This window comes from Herpailurus yagouaroundi, unplaced genomic scaffold, assembly GCF_014898765.1.
Source record: "Herpailurus yagouaroundi ecotype Mexico unplaced genomic scaffold, PumYag 222, whole genome shotgun sequence".
Taxonomy (NCBI): Eukaryota; Metazoa; Chordata; class Mammalia; order Carnivora; family Felidae; genus Herpailurus; species Herpailurus yagouaroundi.
In genome coordinates, this window is record NW_024412453.1 from 12,502,960 (window position 1) to 12,522,130 (window position 19,171).

The 19,171-nt window shown below is 54.2% G+C and overlaps 1 protein-coding gene across 2 annotated transcripts in view; it reads right to left on the reverse strand.

Moving 5' to 3' along the window:
• Nucleotides 1-1,158: 1,158 nt before the first annotated feature.
• The window catches only part of ABAT (4-aminobutyrate aminotransferase), an 87,785-nt gene continuing 69,772 nt past the window's right edge, over nt 1,159-19,171 (reverse strand). For both annotated transcript variants that reach the window (XM_040459057.1, XM_040459058.1), the window contains exons 7-16: nt 15,377-15,457; nt 14,621-14,713; nt 14,100-14,162; nt 11,437-11,500; nt 10,865-11,013; nt 8,703-8,840; nt 7,753-7,920; nt 6,307-6,453; nt 2,404-2,515; nt 1,159-1,382 (exon numbers count right to left, since the gene is read on the reverse strand). In XM_040459057.1, the coding sequence (XP_040314991.1) occupies nt 1,261-1,382; nt 2,404-2,515; nt 6,307-6,453; nt 7,753-7,920; nt 8,703-8,840; nt 10,865-11,013; nt 11,437-11,500; nt 14,100-14,162; nt 14,621-14,713; nt 15,377-15,457 (1,137 nt within the window). In that variant the 3' untranslated portion in view covers nt 1,159-1,260. The remainder of the gene's footprint in view (nt 1,383-2,403; nt 2,516-6,306; nt 6,454-7,752; nt 7,921-8,702; nt 8,841-10,864; nt 11,014-11,436; nt 11,501-14,099; nt 14,163-14,620; nt 14,714-15,376; nt 15,458-19,171) is intronic.

The window sequence follows — 19,171 nt, forward strand, 5'->3', positions numbered from 1 at the left end:
AGCCAGATGCTCTTTTTAGGGGCATCTGAAGTCCAACGAGTCCCAAGAATGCCTGGCCTCCAGAAGAGGCCCCTGAGCCTCAGCCACAGGCCAACTAAGCATTCCAGTATCCTGCGCCTGGAAATCTACACGCTCTTTCATGTCAGGAACAGCTGTCCTCTGGAGTGGCCAGTATGAGGATGCCACCTTGAACCAGCGGGCAATCTGGTTTCTGGGGGAGTTTTGGCACCCAGTGTTCTCGGTGCTTCTCGAGGAAGACACCTAGCTCAGCAACTGACTGCCTGTGATGGTGTCCGGCAAGGGCCGCGCACAAGTGGAGCAGGGGTGGGTGAGGAGAAGCTAGAGAGCCCCCCGGGCGAGGGGTCCACAGGTCAGACCCCAGATGCCCCGGGGAGACAGGAGGACTTGGCTCTGCCGCTCCTGGGAGACTGGCTTGTGCTTCTGACCCTCCAGCTCCTGTGTGTCCCCTTGGATGCTCAGGCTGCAGTCCCGTCCCCTCTCCCCCGCCACCGACGTCTGGGTTCACACTTAACAGAGGGAACAGAGTGTGGGGAACAGAGGGTCGGGGAGTAAGAAGTGCCAGTAATGGCACAGAGATTCTCCAAGGCAACAGCCCGTCAAGGACAGAATTCGCAATTTAGAGGGTCCCCAGATGCACCGAGCAGGGTGGCCCCAGTCGTACGTAAGGAGGCCACAGGACCCCTTCCCAGACCACAGCTCAATCCTAATGTCCTTGCTCTCCTGCCCCCGTACGATCTGTCCCGTCCGTCAATGAACTGTGCACGGCACCTGCTCAGAGCTCCAGGGCTGGGTGGGAGGGGAGAGCATGTCTGCCAGGGCGAGGGGTGTCAGCATCCTCGGTCACGGAATATGGCACTTGAGAGGGACCGGAGCCCAAAAGTCCCGGGAGCAGCTGTCATTCCCTTGCCTGGCTTCCAAAGAAACGGTTGGGGTCGAGGTGGGCAGATATACGGCCAGAACCCTCATGGCCCTGCCTGAGACTACGTCCAGGGCTCAAGCAGAATTTCTGGGCTTACACCAATGTACATCATTGGCTCTGCAGGGAGGAGAATCAAAGCCAGCCCCTCCCGCCCGTCCCCCCACCCCCCAAGCCACCACAGACGTCCCCTCCCTGCAAAGAACCCTACAGGTCACGCATTCGCCTCTGATCCTTTAAGTGAAAACATGAATTAGGCAAACTAATCAATTTGACAACTGTTGAGATCGGGGCTTTCTCAGAGCGCAGGGGAGATGGCTCCTTTACTTGAAGCCTGCTAAGATGTCACTGAAGATGTTGAGGAACAGGTGTGCGTGGTGATCCCTGAAGACCAGAGTGGGGCGGAACCGGATGGATTTGTCCCCGCAGCCGCCCAGCACCACGCCTGAAAGCGGGCGAAGGAGGGAGGTCAGCCGCCTGGGCTCAGAGCCACACGCGGGGCACCTCCCGTCCGTCCATCTGTCCTTGCCTCCCTCCCTCCCTCCCACCTCCAACACCTGCTCTGCTGCCCCTGGGCGAGGCCCGCTGAGACCTAAGTCCCGAGGCAAAGCCCCTGCCTTCCAGGAGCTCGTGGAGGAGCCGGGACGGAAAGCGGCAAACAGGTAAACGCAGAAGTGCAGGCGGGCAGCTCGTGCGAGGGGCAGACCGTCACCCGAGAGGGACGGACCCGCTGATCTCAAAGGCGCCCTGGTCAAGGTCTCGGGGCGCCTCTGAAACTCCGTTTCTCACGGGGAACAGGAGGTGAGTTACCCCTGCTCCTCTGGGATCCTGACCCGGAGCAGAGTGCCTGCCACACATCCGCTCTGTGACCTCCCTGCCTGGAAGCCCCTCCTCACGCCCCTCCTCACGCTCCTTTCCAGAGGCTTCCGTACCTCTGTCGGCTCCACCCTGCCTCCTGTAATTGCACCCATCCCTTCCTCTGCCCGCATGCCCCTCCCCACCTTCAGCTGGCCAACCCTGCTCATGCGGCTACACTTAAGGTAAAACGCCTCCTCCTCAAGGAAGCCTCCCCTGATTTCCTCCTCCCCACACCTCCCCCAGCTATTCCATCCTTAGTCCCTTTTCGTGCTTCCTAGGGTGCACAACTGCAACCGATGGTTTATGAAAACTGTCTTCCATGCCCCTTTCCTGCTAGACCGGGAGCTCCATGAAGGCAAGGCCCCAACGGTCTAGTTCACGACCACGATTCTCTCCTGTGTCACTGCAACTCACCTTCTCAGTGCGTATCTACCGAGTGAATAAGTGCATAAGGAAATCCCGCTGCCCACATTCTCTTTTGAGAAAGAACACTCAGACGCTGTCCAGTCCCCCTGCCGCCCCCTGCCCCACAGCGCCCGCACCAGGTGACGGGGGACGGGGTGGGGAGGACCCTGCTGGAGCTCAGCTTCCGCTCCTGGTGGACTTACCTTTGTTTCTGGCCATTGAAACGAGTTTATTCCGTATGGACTCATCGGGAGTGTCGAAGGAGCAAAAAGTACCTCGTCCTCTCACCCTGCTGATGAACTGGGGGTACCGGGCCTGCAGCGGGGAGACAGGCCGGCGTCAGAGCCCGGCACCCATGCAGCAGCTGGGAGCTTCCTCAAATGCCCCCCTGGGTCTGGCCTTCCGGCCTTTGCAGGACCAGCCAGGACGGCTGTGGTGTCATGGGCTCGGGCCCTGGAGACCTCCAGTCCTGGGTTCAAAACCCACTCTGCCTCTTTCTCCTTGGACACCTGTGGGCCAGTCACGTAAGTGGCCCGAGCCTCAGTTTCCTCTTCTGCAAACTGAAGGATGTAAATGCTACTGCCCCCAATGGGCCACAGTGGGAATTTAGTGAGACAAGATTCCTGCATCAGGCGCCGGGCCTGGTACTCGGCAGGTGCTTGGGAGACACTGGCCATCTTTACTTTCCTTTTCTAGAAAAGCGGTGTTTCTTCTAGAAGCAGCAGCTCAGCCTCACTGCAGGGTCTGAGGCTGGGAGCTGTCCTGGGCTGAACGGTGCCCCCCTCCCCAAATTCATGTCGACCTGGACACTACGAAGGTGACCTTACTTTGAAATCGAGTCTTTGCGGATGCAATTAGGTTAAGAGGACATCATGCTGGACGAGGGTGGGCCCTAACTCCAAGGACAGGTGTCCCTGTAAGAGGGAAATCTGGACGGAGACACAGGCACACAGGGGAACATTGGGGGCAGAGGCCGGAAAGGGGCACCCACAATCCTTTGGGTGCCACCAAGGCCTGCGGACCACCAGAAGCTGGGACAGAAGCGTGGCATGGGCCCTCCCCCACCCCTGCCCCGAGCCTCCAGCAAGAGTCAACACGCACGCTGCTGTCTTGATCTCAGACCTGTGGTCTCTAGAACAGTAAAAGAATGGTTTAAACCACCCAGTTTGTGCTCATGTGCTCCAGAGCCTGAGGAAGCTAACATAGTCACTTGGTGTGGAAGCTCGTGGTCCTTCTCCGCTCCATCATTCGCACAAAGGATAATGAACAGGGCTGGATGAGCCCAAGTGATCTCAGGGCAGTGGGGGCAGAGCCCGGGGGGCCAAGGTCATCTCCCTGCAGACCCGTGGTACAAAGTGGAGACAAAGCCACATCCTGGTGGCAATAGAGGCCCATATACGTGCCACGCATGGTCTTGAATTCTCATTGCACCAGCGGAGAAGGGACTATTTGGTGTCCGCGGGGCGGGGGGGATCTGAGGCTCGGAAGTCACATCAGCACTTCCTCTGGTCTGGCCCCTGCTGATTGCTGGGAGCCTGCGCTTTGAACATACTCCTCCCTTCTAACCAGAGCGTTGTCTCTGGGGACAAGGTCTCATCTGTTCAGACACCCGGACACACACGCCTGTGTGCGTGTCTGGTGGCCGCTGACGTGATTAAACGGTGCAGGACGTGGAGCTCCCTCCCCACCCCTCCTCATGGCGGGGCCTTGACTGTTGCCCCACCCCTACAGCCATCCTTTTCTTTCACCCACTCTTTCAGGGGATCCTGTAATCTGAACTCCTCCTTGCCTGTAGCTTTGTAAGGCCCTGCTAGGGACCCCTGACCGTTTGCATCCCTTGAGATGAACCAGTCGGGCCTCCCAAGGCACCATGCCAGGCTTGGCAATGGGGTGTTCTCCCAGAACCCTTAGCTGTGGCACCGTCTCGCATCTGGAAGCCGCTTAGGGTAATACTATCCACACCCCTTTTCAAAGCCAGGGGCCTTAGTCCAGGGCCTTTCGAGTTGCCTGGTGCTTCAGGACCTGCTCTCATGACCAAGGATGGCTGGCATTAATTGGGACATTTAAGAGACCTACAAAGAAAACATATCTGGCGCTCTGTCCGCCCTGGGCCTCGCTTTGCTGGGGTGGCAAGACGTCACTCCCAGGGGCAGACGACCGCGTCTGCCGTTTATCCCTGGCCTCTGCCCAACCCCCAGTTTAAATGTAAATCCAGACCAAGAGAAGAGAAAGAAAAAACTTCCACGCAGAGCACACGCACCCACAGCCACTGGGAGGTCTCAGCTGTTCTAAGAGCCACACTTGACCCCTGCAGCGTCTTTGCAATCAGGCGGAACTGGGGTTAAAGCCTGGCCTCTTTGCTGCTGCTCACCTCCCCGGGCTTCCCTTTCCCCATCCGGAAAATGAGGATAAACATCATTTCTCAGCCTTTGGGCTAAGATCAAGTGCAGAAAATGAGGATAATTATGTTTTCCTAATTTCAAACTGTTCTGAGCTAGGGGTGCCAGAACAAATAGAGGACACCCGGTTAAATCTGAATTTCAGATCAACAACTTATAATGTAGTATAAGTATGTCCCAAATGGCACACAGGATATACTAAAAAAAAAAAAAAATCCGTTGCCGTTTTTCAAATTTAACTGAGAGCCCTGTATTGTAATTCATTAAATCTGGCATCCCTATCTTGGGGTGTGCGCGTTGTCCCCAGAGCTCCTGCCACTGCTCTGTGTCTGGAACCATGTCCTGTGCCTGCCCCTCCCCAACCCCTACCTGGCCTCAGACTTAGCAAGTTCTCAATTAATGGAAATAATAATTACTAGGTCATTGATCACATCAGGGAGGTAAATGCTGGCAAAGAACATGGACTCTGAAGTCCACCAGAATCAGGTTCCAACCCGAAGGCCACACATGGAAGCCATGTAACTCTGGACAAGCTAGTAACCGCTCCATGACTCAGATGCCTCATCTGCAAAATTGGGACAACAGGGGTTACACTCGCAGTATCACTACCGGACATAACCCGAGTGTATGACAGCCCCTGGTACGGGCAAGGGCATACAGCAGGCACTCAATAATTAGAAGCTGTTACTATTGCCAACCACTGTCACCACCCCTTGGCGGTTCTGCTCAGGTCATGGGATCCTCCAGATCCCCGGCAGAAGGACTCTTTGTAACCATCTGAAGAAGGTCATCTGTCCTCCAACTCCTGGGCTGGATTGGCCAGTCCCGGAAGCACCATGGCTCCCGACAGCTCACACCCCGTCTAGGAGAGTCAGGCGTGCGTGTGGGTTGGGGTGATTTGTGGGGCGGGGGGAGGTCAGGCAGACAGAATAAAACTACGAAGACACCTGATTATAACTGAGAGCTATGCTGTCCCATGCGGGATCCACACGTGGCCTGAAACGTGGCCAGTCCAAGTTGAGGTGCACACGAGGGAATATGGGGGCACGCGGGTGGCTCCGTGGGTTGAGCGTCTGACCTGACTTCGGCTCAGGTCACGATCTCGCGGTTTGTGAGTCTGAGCCCCGCGTCGGGCTCTGTGCGGACAGCTCGGAGCCTGGAGCCTGCTTCAGATTCTGTGTCTCCCTCTCTCTCTCTGCCCCTCCCCTGCTCATGCTGTGTCTCTGTCTCTGTCTCAAAAGTAAATAAACATTTAAGAAAATTTTTAAAAAGCAGGGAACGTGAAAAACCACATTAATTATTTCCTCCATTGGCGGCAGGCTGAAATCGTAGTACGGATAGAAGGGGTTAAAGTAAACTACATTATCACTAGCTTTGCTTCCTTTTGTACTTTCAGTCTGGTTGCTAGAACATTTAAAGTCACTTCGGAGGCCTGCAGAGTCTCCCACTGCACAGCGCTGCTTGCGGGGTGGGGGGGGGGAGTACATGGAGGACGGGACCCACAAGGGAAGAGGGACGCATCGGGGACGCTGTGAGTGGGGCGTGTTTGCGAGGGTTCTCAAATGACAGATGTCGGAACCTGGTGTCAGAGGAGAGCCAGGTGTTCAGGAGCCGGGGATGGGGGTGGTGCGGGGTCCACGGAAACGAGGCTCAGATGTTGCCCTGGGGGTGTGTGGGGAACCATGGGTGGGGGTCCGGGAGGGGTACCTGGAGGTCCAGCAGCCCCGTCAGCAGGACCTTCCCGGCGCGGGCCGCGTTGTTCAGCAGGTCCTCCCGCTTGATGATGTTGATGACCTCGGCCAGCAGCAGGTTCTTGGACGGGTCCCCCAGCCAGGTGTTAAAGATCCGGTACGGCTGGAAGGAGGCACGTGGCGTCGGCAGGTTCGCACGCAGGCGCACCCTGGAGGGGCCCCGCTTCGCCCGGACACACCCTGTCCCCCGCTTAGGAGGAGAGAAACTAACCCAGGGAGCATCTCCCGAGGCCAGGGAGGATACCACACGGCAGCTCAGTGCATTCCTTCCACAACAGCTACCCCACAGCCTGGCACTGCCATTAGGGAGACCAAGCTGGTCCATGCCCGGGACAGTCCCTCAGTCCTGGGGACACCGAGACAGCTGGCTCTGAACTACTACAATCCTCGTTTTATAGGGAAAGAGCCGAGGGTGCTCGCTTCGGCAGCACATATACTAAAATTGGAGAAAGAGCCGAGGTTCTGAGAGGTTAAGTGATTTGTCCTGGAAAAATACAGCCCGTAGGTAGTGGAGTCAGGAGTGGACTGAGGGCAGGCTGACCCACAATGACCACCCGATATATCCCTCCTTCAATTATTCGGGGTGTCAGTGCAGCCAACTAAAACATACTTCCCAGCTCCCCCTTGCAGATAGGAGTGGCCATCTGACCAGATCTCAGTCAATGTGTTAGAAACAGAAATGTTGTGAAATTTCTGGGAAGGCTGCTTTATAAAGACAAGAAGGGGGCTACTTTGTCCTTCCTTCCTGTTTCCTTCCTACTGCCTAGAATTGATATGTGATGGCCAGAGCTCCAGCAGTGATTGTGGATCATGAGGCAATCTTGATGGGGGAAACTACATGCAGGATTGGTAGAAGAAAGGATCCCAGGGCCCTGGTAACTGTGTGTTTGTGCGTGTGTGTGTGTGTGTGTGTATGTGTGTGTGTGTGTGACTCCCTATGTATATCTGGCAGTGCAGTGTAGTGGTTTAGAGCATGGGCTCCAGGTTTGAGCTTTGTCACCGAACAGGCTGTGTGACCTGGGACAACTTGCTTAACCTCTCTGTGCCTGAGTCTTCATTACTAAACTAGGAGAGAGAAAATAGCATCTACTTGGTTAGACTGTTGTGAGGGTTACAAGTACACGAGGACTACTTAGAACTGGGCCAGGACATAGCAAATGCTCGGTCCACAGCAGCATCGATGAGCTCTATCATTGTAGGTGCACAGGGAAATCAGGAGACGGACAGTGGGCTGCTAGGAAGCCTCCCTGCAGAGAGCTGGGCGACCACTACCGCTGGCTAGTTACACTGGTAAACAGCGGGCGTCAGGAGACCTCAGGGACCCGTCTGGTGTCTACTCAGCTCCTGGTTTGGAGAAGGGAGCAGTCCTGAGTGAGAAGACGAAGGCAGGGCTGCTACTCACGGCGTTGGGCCTGAACTCCTCCTTGTGGAAGTAGCCTCCTGTCATCATTTTCTTGCTGAAGGTCATCACGTCCGCCGGGTCAGCCAAGCCCCAGTGCTCGTGGGCCCAGAATTTGCCAGTGCAGCCCCCTCCTGTCTGGACCTCATCCACCAAGAAGGCGCAGCCGTGCTGACCAAGATGGGAGAGAAGAAGGAAGTCAACACCCACTACCGCCAATCAGCCCGGAACCCCGCACCCAGCCCGCCTCTGTGACCAAGCCCCCGTTCCGGGGCCGTGTGAAGCGAGACCGGGCAGCTCTGAGGTCTGAGTTTCAACTTGTCCTCAGACTGCTGAGCTGGAACAGTACCGTGACGTCAGGTACGCCCTGAACCCCAGAGCACAGCGACACTGCATTCGGCTCAGGCTGGAGTTGGCCAGCTGACTCCCTCCGCCGGCCTGCTGTCCCAGCCGAGAGGCCGAGACGTGCCTCCCGGGCCCCGGCTGTCCTGTCTGCCAGTTCTGTCACCCCCCCTGAATGCTAGTTCCTGAGCACTTGTGCTGAGAGCAGCTCCCATCTTACCGGCCGGACGTGCCCGTTCCGTGTGCACGACAAACTGAAATACACACACGGAAGCAACAACGTGTGCTCACTAGCGTCTGTTGGGTGTGGCTGAGAGATGAGGTGGGCTCTCTAGAGAGAACAGGGAGGAGGCTGAGGTCTTCCCAGGCATCTCTTGAGTGGGAAAGTGCCCAGCTAGCACTGCAGGGTGGAGGCTGATTCTGCAGTGAGATTTTAAGGAGAAATTCCCTCCCTTCCTCCTTCCCTACTTTCCGATGCCTCTACCTGTGAGGCCACCAGGCAGCCTCTGACCACCTGCACGTGTACAAGGACCCCGCGGCTAACACTTTGCTCTGGGAAAACCGTTGGAAACAGCCCATGGCCCCATCCAGCCCCGGCCCTGTGCACTGACCTTCCTGGAGATGTCTCTCAGCTTCCGGAAGAAGTCATCAGATGCGTGGTTGTCTCCGCCCTCGGACTGGATGGGCTCCACGATGATCCCGGCCACCGTCTTCTTCTTTTTCCGATATTTTACGATCAGATCCTCTACCTGCATTCCCAAGGGGGAAGTAACCACAGCTGGCGGGAGCCCTAGAGCAGCATCCGCGGATGGGGATGTGGGTTCCACAACCCCCTGAAACGATGCTGAGTATGTGTTCGTGTGCACTCCGGTGAGGACTGTGGTGTCCACTCGGGGCCGCCCCTGTGGGTGGCAGTGTGCCCTACCTGGGCCTGCTGCTGCACCTGTGGGACAGAAACTAAGGGCTCGGGTCACAGAGCGAATGAATGAAACCATGCAGCATGGGGTCCGGCGTGCAGGACGGCGTAGCTGTGGCCGTTGCTGGTAATGCCATCGCTGTATCCTTAGTGTGACATTACTGTCGGCGGGAGAGTTCTTTCTGTGCAGAATCTGAGGCATGTATTTGCTCAAAAGAACTGTTGCAAAAGGCACCTCTTATGATAGGAATCTAATCGGTCGTGTCACGGAGCGGGGTAGGGGGTGGGGGTCATGGGTTGAACCTTGGATTGACCTGAGGGTATTTTGTGGGGTGATAAGAGGCCTTTGATCAGGGTGGTAGTTCTATGGGTATATTTGCTTGGTAAAGCTTTTTGAACTAGACACTGAAATGAGTGCACTTGGTGGTAGATAAGTGATGTGTTAGTGAATTAAAAATAATTAACTAAACAGTGACAGGGTACTCAGAAAAGCACCTTTTTAAAAAAATGTTTGCTTATTTTAGAGAGAGAGAAAGAGAGAGAGAGAGAGAGAGACAGTGCGAGCGGGGAAGGGGCACAGACAGGGAGAGACACAGAATCGGAAGCTGAATCTGATCAGAATCTGAGCTGTCAGCACAGAGTCTGACACGGGGCTCGAACCCACGAACCCGAGATCATGACCTGAGCCGAGGTCGGATGCTTAGCGGACTGAGCCACCCAGGTGCCCCAAGCGTCCGACTCCTGATCACAGCTCAGGTCATGATCTCGCAGTTCATGAGATCAAGGCTCACGTCGGGCTCTGTACTGACAGCACAGAGCCTGCTTGGCATTCTCTCTCTCTGCTCCTCCCCCACTCATACTCTCTCTCTCTCTCAAAATAAATAAATGTTAAAAAAATAAAATGTTATTAAAATCAATTTTACCCATTTCCTTCCACCTTAAAAAAATTTTTTTTAACGTTTATTTATTTTTGAGACAGAGAGAGACAGAGCATGAATGGGGGAGGATCAGAGAGAGAGAGGGAGACACAGAATCTGAAACAGGCTCCAGGCTCTGAGCTGTCAGCACAGAGCCGGACATGGGGCTCAAACTCATGGACCGCGAGACCATGACCTGAGCTGAAGTTGGACGCTTCACCGACTGAGCCACCCAGGTGTCCCTCCTTTCACTTCTCAAAAATGTGATTACTAGACACACTGCAGTCACACATGGGGTTTACATCTCTGTTCAACAGGTCTGTACTAGACCCCCTGTATGTGTTAACCATGAATTGATTGAAAAGGATGATGATGTGTCTAAGAGGCGAACCAGCCTCAAACCAGCCTCACCTGAACTCAAATTCCAGACCTGAAGAGTTTCCAATGTCTTTTCCCCGCCAACGGAATCCTCCAGTGTCTAACACGGAACCCCAATATTTGGAACAGCTGTGTCTGAGGCATGGCAAGAGGGGGCTCCCTGTCCCCAGTCCCTCCCCTGGCCCCACTTCAGCCCCCAGGGAGCCCCAGGACTTGGCTGAGAAGCAGTGGACGACAGGGTCCTGTGGATGCACTTTTCCTACGGGCTGCCTCATATTCTCATAAATTCCCTCCTCTTCTGCAGTCAGTGAAGCTTGCCCCCAAAGAAACCCAAACACAGACATCAGTACCACAGGTGGGGTGACGGACGCCAGGTGGAAAAATCAAGGGGCCCCCTTACTTCTCCTGATGTGCCTCTCTGTCCCTGCGACCCTCCCAGGGAGCCCCACGCGGGTCCCACATAAACCCTGTGTTCTTCTTCCCCTGAGCTGGGCCTTGTGGCGGTGGTGGGGGGCCGGGGGCAAGGAGACAGGGAGGGGAAATCTGCAGGGTCCGCTGTTACCTCTTCCAGACAGCGGGCCTCTTCTTGCTGGTTCTCTTTCACAAAGTCTTCCAGAGGGTATTTTAGCCGTGGGAACGGTGCGATGGGCCAGTCGAAGGAAGGGATGTCGATCTTGTGAATAGCCTTGGAGTGCGTGGTCGCTAAGCACCCTAGGGAAGCAGGAGGAACAGCCTTGGAAAAGGGGATCACGGGCAATTCAGGCCACGTCTCGCAACGCCCAGGGAAGCCGCTGCCTGCGGCTCCTGTAACGTCCCGAAGCTGACCCCGTGAACCTGTGTGTGCGTGCGTGCGCCCTTGACTTTCTGATTCATCACAGATTAAGCACGGGCTGTGAAGGCACAGGGCCAGGGTTCGAATCTGGCTCTGCCCCTAGACGGCCTTAGAATGTTCCTTCCTTGCTGGGCCTCCCTTTCCGTGTCTGCAGAGCAGGACTAACAATCCTCCCCCCGCACAGAATAGTGTGGAGTCCGTGAGAGACGCTAGGTGGAAACTGCCAAGGTGAAGATCGAAGCCGCCTACTGTGGTTGCTCTTATCTAACAGCCACCTCGGGGTCACGCTGCTCCCTCCTTACCCAGGGTCCTCCCGTGGAACGCGCCCATGAAGGAGAGGATGCTGTACTCGGGGCAGCCGGGGGCCTAGGACCAAGAGACAGTGGTCACATCAGTCACCGCTGTGAGGACTGGAGGACCGTGTTGCGGTCCCCACACACCCACAGAAGTCCATCAGAAGAACCTCAGTCCCTTCGCACGGACAAGTTACACACCAGGTCCCAAGACATCCAGCCCACAGACGTTCTGTTTTGCCAATAAAGTTTTTTTCACTTTTTCTTTTGTTAATTTTAAGTAGGCTCCACACCCAACATGGGGCTTATTGAACTCACGACCCCAAGATCAAAAGTTATATGTTCTACTGACTGAGCCAGCCAGGTGCTCCAGTAAATTTTTTTTTTTAATTTTAATTTAATTTTTTATATGTATATGTTTTTCTTATTTGTGAGAGAGAGAGAGAGAGAGAGAGAGAGAGAGAGAGAGAGAATGTGAGTAGGAGACGGGCAGAGAGAGAGAATCCCAAGCAGGCTGCACTGTCAGCAGAGTTTGACTCAGGGCTTGTTCTCAGGAACAGTGAGATCATGACCTGAGCTGAAATCAAGAGTCGGAGTCTCAACTGACTGAGCCACCTAGGTGCCCCCCAATTTTTTTAATCAAGAGATTTCACTGAACTCTCCAAACTTCTGCCTTCTCACTAATTCCACATAATTTGGGCCCACTGTAGTCAAACACAAAGGCTGGGCGAGCCGGGCTGCCCCAGGGCCTGACACCTGCCTTCTGCCCTGATGTCACCTGCCTGGGCTGCTGGGGCTGTTGAGTTTTCGGCCCCCATCTCTCGGCCCTGCTGGGGCTGTTGAGTTTTCAGCCTGTCTATGGGCTCTGCAAACTCCTCCTCCTGCAGACTGCCCTGACTTCCCTGCTCCAGGTGGGCCTGGTGCCTCCTGGGACAGGAGGCCGGACCAGCCGTCTCACTGGAAATGCCCCAGGGCTTTGGAAAGGGTCTGTGGGGCTGGGGCCGGAGCGGCTGCCTCTGGGCTCAGGAGGGACGCAGGGACTCCCCAGCGAATGGCACAGCTGCATTATTTCCTGACCCTCCACCTGGCCAGGGAATGAGATGGGTTTTCAGCTGCTTCAGGCACACTACCAGAGACACCACCGCAGAGGCAACTACGGGGCCCAGAGTCGCTGGGAGGCTCACGTAGTGTTTTCTCAGGCTGACTGATCTCCTCTAGGTCCCTGAGATGCCCCCGGGAGAAGCACCAGGACCCCCAGCCCCAGTAAACTCTGGGATACCCCCCCTATCATTTTCCTTGTTTGTCCCCTGATGCAGCCACTAAACATGAGGAATGGGGTCTAAAAGTGCTGATGGACTAGGATGTCCGTGGGTATCAGATGAGAAGGAGGGAGGGCACCGTCTACTGTTTTTAAAGATGGTCAGAAGAAAAAAAAGAAAATACTTAAGTTTATGGAGGTTTGTATGAACAGAGAGAAAGGGCTGGGTAGATTTGCCCGCAAGAGGTGGATTAGGAACAAAAACATTTAAGGAAGCATGAAAAAAAACAATCTTACCGCCCAGAGGCAAGGCCTGTAAACATGTGAGCGGGATTTCTTCCAGTAATCTGTGCACTTATTTACATGGTTGACAGCACAGCGCCCGTGTAATTTACATTCTCCCGTTTTCACTAAATTACGGCATGCGTGTCTCCAGGCCAAGAAAAACCCTCTGTGACTATTTCTGCACAATACTGTGGATGTATGCAGGGGGGTACTTGAGTTCAGTGGCTCTTGATTCTTTTTTTTTGAGCAGCAGACATTTCTGTCTAAATCATAAGGGGGGGAGGGGTCCTCGCTGAAAGGGGGAGGACAGGCCTGCTGGCTGGTGAGCTTGGGATGTACCCACCTCGACCCCTCGCCTCCGGCATTGGCCGCCTTGCTGCCTCTGTGAACTGCTAGGGTTCCATGTGGAACCCCTACACTTAAGTCCTCTTTCCCTGTTACTGGCTGTAAAGACGGGTTTCCAATCTTTTCTGGTTATCACGACTATAAACACGAGTGGGGTGAACACCCTGGTACATACCTTTGTGTTGACATTTTGAATTATTCTAGAGAATACACTAAAGGCTCCTTAAACAGTCCAAGTCAGGCAGTTGTCCTGGGAAACTGAGGAGTGCTGGTCAGGAAGGGCTCCCCTCAGCCTTGACATGAGGGGAATGGACCCCTCGGTATGACAGACTGTGTCTTTTCCACTTTGAAGCCCTCTCCCTCAGTGTGATGGTGTTTGGAAGAGGGGCCTCTGGGAGGTGACGAGGGTTGGATGAGGTCATAGGGTGGGGCCCCTGTGATGAGATCAGTGTCCTTACAGGAAGAGACCCCAGAGTTCCTGCTCTCTCGCTCTCTCTCCTGCACACGTGAGGACACAGCGAGAAGGCAACGTCTACAAGCCAGGCAGAGAGCGTGCCCCAGGGAACCAAATTGACCTTGACCTTGGACTCCAGCCTCCCGAACCGCGAGGAAATACATGTCTGTCGTGTAAGCCGCCCAGTCTGGGTGCAGAATTTGGTTACCGGCACCGACCGAGCTGCGTGAGACCCCTCCTATTTGAGAAGGCCAGGGTCAGCCAGGGCCAGCTGGAGGGACTGTGGTGACTGACCCCCGCGGCTGAGACCAAAGGGCCCGCTGCCCTTACCTGGTTGATCATGCACGTCTCCAGCTCCTCTTTGGAGAAACCCGTCTGGCCCCTTTCCTTGTTCTGACAAAACAGAAGAGACAAAATCTGAGTCGCTCCGGGGGGACGTGGGGCTTCCACTTTGCACTCAGAACCCCCACAAGTGCTTCTCAAGACTGACTGGAGATGCCGACCATTCCGCTTAGGTACTAACACATGAGATTGTTCAGCACACTTGCAGCAAAGTAAGTACACGAATACACAGGTGTGCTATTACTCTGTCCACAACAACCCAGGGCTGCTAGGATGGGGTCTGTGATGCCGAAGAAAACCCGTGTCGTCGCATCGGGTGACGGCTCTCTGCACCACACCCCAGGGGCCGTCTGGAGAGCCCTGTCCAGGCGGTGGCCCTCTCTGGATTTTGACCGTGGCCAGGCGGGGTGAACAGCTGGACAAGGGGTGAGCGTGTGGCTGGGGGCTGGGCGCGTGTGCACGTGTGTGTGCGTGCATGTGTGTGCACATGCTCATGCCCCAAACCTCACCCGGTACCACATGAAGATGGTCTTAAAGGCATTTTCGTTGGAGCAGGAGCCGCAGGACATGGTGATGAGCTGGGACATTCCTTTGGGGGCCACCTGCAGGGGGGGAAACGGCTGTAGGCTCGCTCCATCTGGACGCCCGCGTGGCCCAAGCCAGAGCTGAGCCTTTGCAGGGGTACAGTCTGGGCTGGGGGAGGCTGGGCAGGGGTGGGGGGGAACCAGGACCGTCCCCCAGAGCAGCGGGACTGGGGAGAGTGGACGGAGGCTCTTCCAGGGGGTGGAGGACAAGCCCAGGATGGCCCCGGGGCTGGAGGGGATGGAGGAGAAAAGCATGAAGAAAAGCCCAGACTGTCCTGCCTGGTGCAACCGCCATCCCCCGAGGTGCCCATGTTTTACAGGTAGGAAGTTGAGATTCAGAAGGATTTGAATCGTCATAACAACTAAAACCGAACCGTCGGGGAGGGTTGAATCACACGCAATGCTCCTATCGTGGAGCAAATATTCATTTCCCCTGGATCCTTTGTTCCTGCGCACAAGGAGTCCCTTCCTTTCCTTTGAAAGGAAAAGTGAAAATACTCTTCAGGAAAGAAACAGCACAAGAACAAGACCCAAGCAGACACATGGCATCCTCTCCCCTTATGGATCTCGGTCCTTTCCTTTCCCCCTGCTGGCATTGCCTCCCCGAGATCGGCTGGCCTTCCCGCAGGGCTGGAGGGCAGGGGGTGGGGGGTGAGGATGGGGTTGCTCCTGGGGACTCACCGAGAGCAAGGACTCCCGGAGCTTCTCCACAAAGTTCTCCGGGGGAAGGATTCCGAGGGCAGGTCTGTTAATGAAAGTGCTCTGCAAAAAGGTAGGACACCGAGGGTGACTTCTCCGGCTACTACAGGTGACCAAAGACCAAACAAGCTTTTCACAGCGGGGGTGTTCACACAGGCTCACGGTGTTTCCTAGGGGGTGGGATCGGCCGACCTCCCCGCACTCTCCTGAGAAATCCCCTGGGCTTGCTCTGGGTGTAAAAGACGACTGAGACATTTTTCTTTCTTTCTTTCTTTTTTTTAAATTTTTTTGTTTTTAATGTTTATTTATTTTTGAGAGAGTTAGAGACAGAATGTGAGTGGGTTAGGGGCAGAGAGAGAGAGGGAGACACGGAATCCGAGGCAGGCTCCAGGCTCTGAACTGTCAGCACAGAGCCTGACGCGGGGCTCGAACCCACGGACCGTGAGATCATGACCTGAGCCGAAGTCGTACGCTCAACCGACCGAGCCACCCAGGCGCCCCAGACGGAGACATTTCTTGGTTGCAATATCGCATTGCAGTTACAGATACTACCACTGGGGGACAGGGGTGGGGGGGTGGGGGATACACGTCGTACTATTTTTTGCAACTTCCTGTGAATTAGAATTCAGTTAGAATTTTATAATTATAATATTATCATCGAACTGTAATGATCATTTTAACAGCCCACCCATCATCATGGCTAAAAAACAAAAAGTGGACGACAGGAGGAATGGGTGAGGGAGCAGGGCCACCAGAAACCCGGTCACAGCCGGAGGGAACCAAGCTTGGCTCTGGGAGGCAGCTGGCAGGGCTGTTTCTTACAACGATGAACACACACACCCATCACTGGGCAGTTCTCCTCCGAGGTATTTACCCACGCAAAACGGAAGCACACGTCCACACAAAGCCGTGAACGTACGTGCATGTTTACAGTGGATTTTATTTTTATTTGCGCCAAATGTCCCTCTGCTGGGGGAAAGATAAGTAAACTGGTCCCTGCACACTGCGGAACACCAGTCAGCGACGGAACCGACCAATCCACTGACACGCGGTGACGTGGAGAAACACGGGAGTCTCAAGGTCACGATTCTGCGTGAAAGCGCCCAGAATCAGAGTTGCACACTGGGGACTCCTGGGTCAGTTAAGCGTCCGACTTCGGCTCAGGTCACGATCTCAGGGTTTATGAGTTCCAGCCCCGCGGGGGCCCTGTGCTGACAGCTCAGAGTCTGGAGCCTGCTTCGGATTCTGTGTCTCCCTCGCTCTCTGCCCCTCCCCTGCTCACGCTCTGTCTCTCTTTCAAAAATTAAAATAAAACATTAAAAAAAGGAAAAGAGTACACACTGTATGATCCCCTTCATAGGACATTCTGAAAAAGCTAAAACTATAGGGACAGACAACAGCTCCTGGCTGCCAGGGGCTAGGGTGGGACTGAGTACAAATGGGCTTGGGGTAATGTCTGGGTGATGAATTGCTGTTTGGATATTTTTAAAAATTGTGGTTAAAAGAAAAAACAGGTAACATAAAATTTTAACCAACTCAGCCATTTCTTTTTTTTTTAAGTTCATTTATTTTTGAGAGAGAGTGAGAGAGAGAGAGAGTGAGCGAGAGAGGCAATGCGCACGTGCAAGCAAGGGAGGGGCCGAGAGAGAGGGAGAGAGAGAATCCCAAGCAAGCTCCGCATGGTCAGAGCAGAGTCTGCTTCGGGGCTCAAACTCCTGAACTGTGAAATCATGACCTGAGCTGTAATCAAGTCGGATGCTCAACTGACTGAGCCCCCAGGCGCCTCACCACCTTAACCATTTCTTTTTTATTTATTTTTTATGTTTATCTTTGAGAGAGAGAGAGACAGAGAGAGAGCGCACTAGCAGGGGAGGGGAAGAGACAGAGGGAGACACAGAATCTGAAGTAGGCTCCAGGCTCTGAGCTGTCAGCACAGAGCCCGACGCGGGGCTTGGACTCTTGAACAGTGAGATCACGACCTGAGTGGAAGTGGGATGCCCAACTGACTGAGCCCCCCAGGCGCCCACCATCTGAACCATTTCTAAGCATCCAGTTCAGTAGTGTTAAGGATATTGTTGTGCAACCATCCATCCACCTCCAGAACCTTGTCATCTTGCAAAACTGAGATTCTGTTCCCATTAACCACTAACTCCCCGTTCCCTCCTCCCCCGAGCGCCGGCAACCACCCTCTACTTCTCTGGCTCTGTGAGTCTGACAACGCCGGGTGTCTCATAAAGTGGAATCACACAGCATTTATCCTTTGGTGGCTGGCTTCTTTCGCTGAGCATCATGTCCTCAGCGTTCATCCACGTTGTACCAGGTGTCAGAATGCCCTTCCTTTCTAGGAGCTCAGTAATATTCTACTGCATGGATAGATCACACTTTGTTAATCTATTTCTCCATCCACTGATGGACACTCTGGTTTCTTCCACCTTCCCAGCAACTGAACGGTGCTGCTGTGAATGCGGGTGTCTGGCTGTGCCTCAATTTTGGCAGTGACTACATGACTGTGTGTTTGGTGAAACCCACAGAGCTATACAGCACAAAGGATGTGTTTTATTGCATGTGAATTATATTTGAAAAAAACATGGGGAAAAGGGCATTAAGAGGCAGTGGTGGCTTCGGAATTTCTACCCAGAGCAGGGCTTAGGAGAGCAGTCTGATCAAGGAGCTGGCTGCAGCCCTTCAGAAGTGGAATGGGTTGAGTGTGAGAAGAGCAATGTTAGAAAGATCACCTGACTCCTTACATGTTGATGTTTTATTCTAATTTTGATCGATGTGGGTCCAGAGATGTATTTCCTTTGGCAAGGAAATCAACAGTGCACGCCTGATTCTAAATGGACACTTGTTTCTGATAACCCAAAAGGGAGGGGGGCATGGTGGCCACTGAAGTCAACCTGTCCAGCTGGCCAAGGGTCGGTCAGCCCTTACTGTCACTTCAGAGCAGGAACTTGGGCCAAGGGAGCCAGGGCTTCCAAATTTGAAAAGGGAAATGCAGCTTTTAGTGGGAAATCACCTCACTTTAAAATGCTGGCCAAAATTATCTTTTCTTTTTCTTGAAAGTTTATTTATTTATTTTGAGAGAGAGAGAGAGAGAGAGCAGGGGAGGGGCACAGAGGGAGGGACAGAGAATCCTAAGCAGTCTCCGAGTGGACAGTGCAGAGTCTGACATGGGACTCGAACTCAAGAACTGTGAGATCATGACCTGAACAAAAATCAAGAGTTGGATGCTTAACTGACTGAGCCACCCAGGTGGCCCTGGCCGAAATTACCTTAAAATAGCCTCTGGCCAAGGGGCAGTCCCACACTCACGTAGCTGCGTTCTTGGAGAGAACTGGGCCCTGCCTGCCAGCTTCAAATCACAGGCAAGGCCACTGGCTGCCCACACGACAGGGCCCACGCAGAGGCCCACTCAGGATCAAGGGCTCCAAATCTCCCCATGGGCTGGTGCACAAATACTTGCTTTAAAGTGAGGGTGAAGGATAGCATTCAATTCTGGAGACGCTGACCTCAGTGGGGTGAGGCTCCCGGCATTTCATACTCTGACCCGGCTAAACTCATTTCTCCACCTCCTCTAAAGAAACAATTTCCACCATGGACAAAGGTTATGCATCTAATTATTCAGGTAGCCTGAAAAAGGAGAAACACTCAAAATGCCAACATCAGGTTAAGTAAACTGAAGCACGCTAACTCAAGAGATGTTCTGTGGCTAGTCAAATAGTCTTTCTCTTTCTTTCTTTCTTTCTTTCTTTCTTTCTTTCTTTCTTTCTTTCTTTC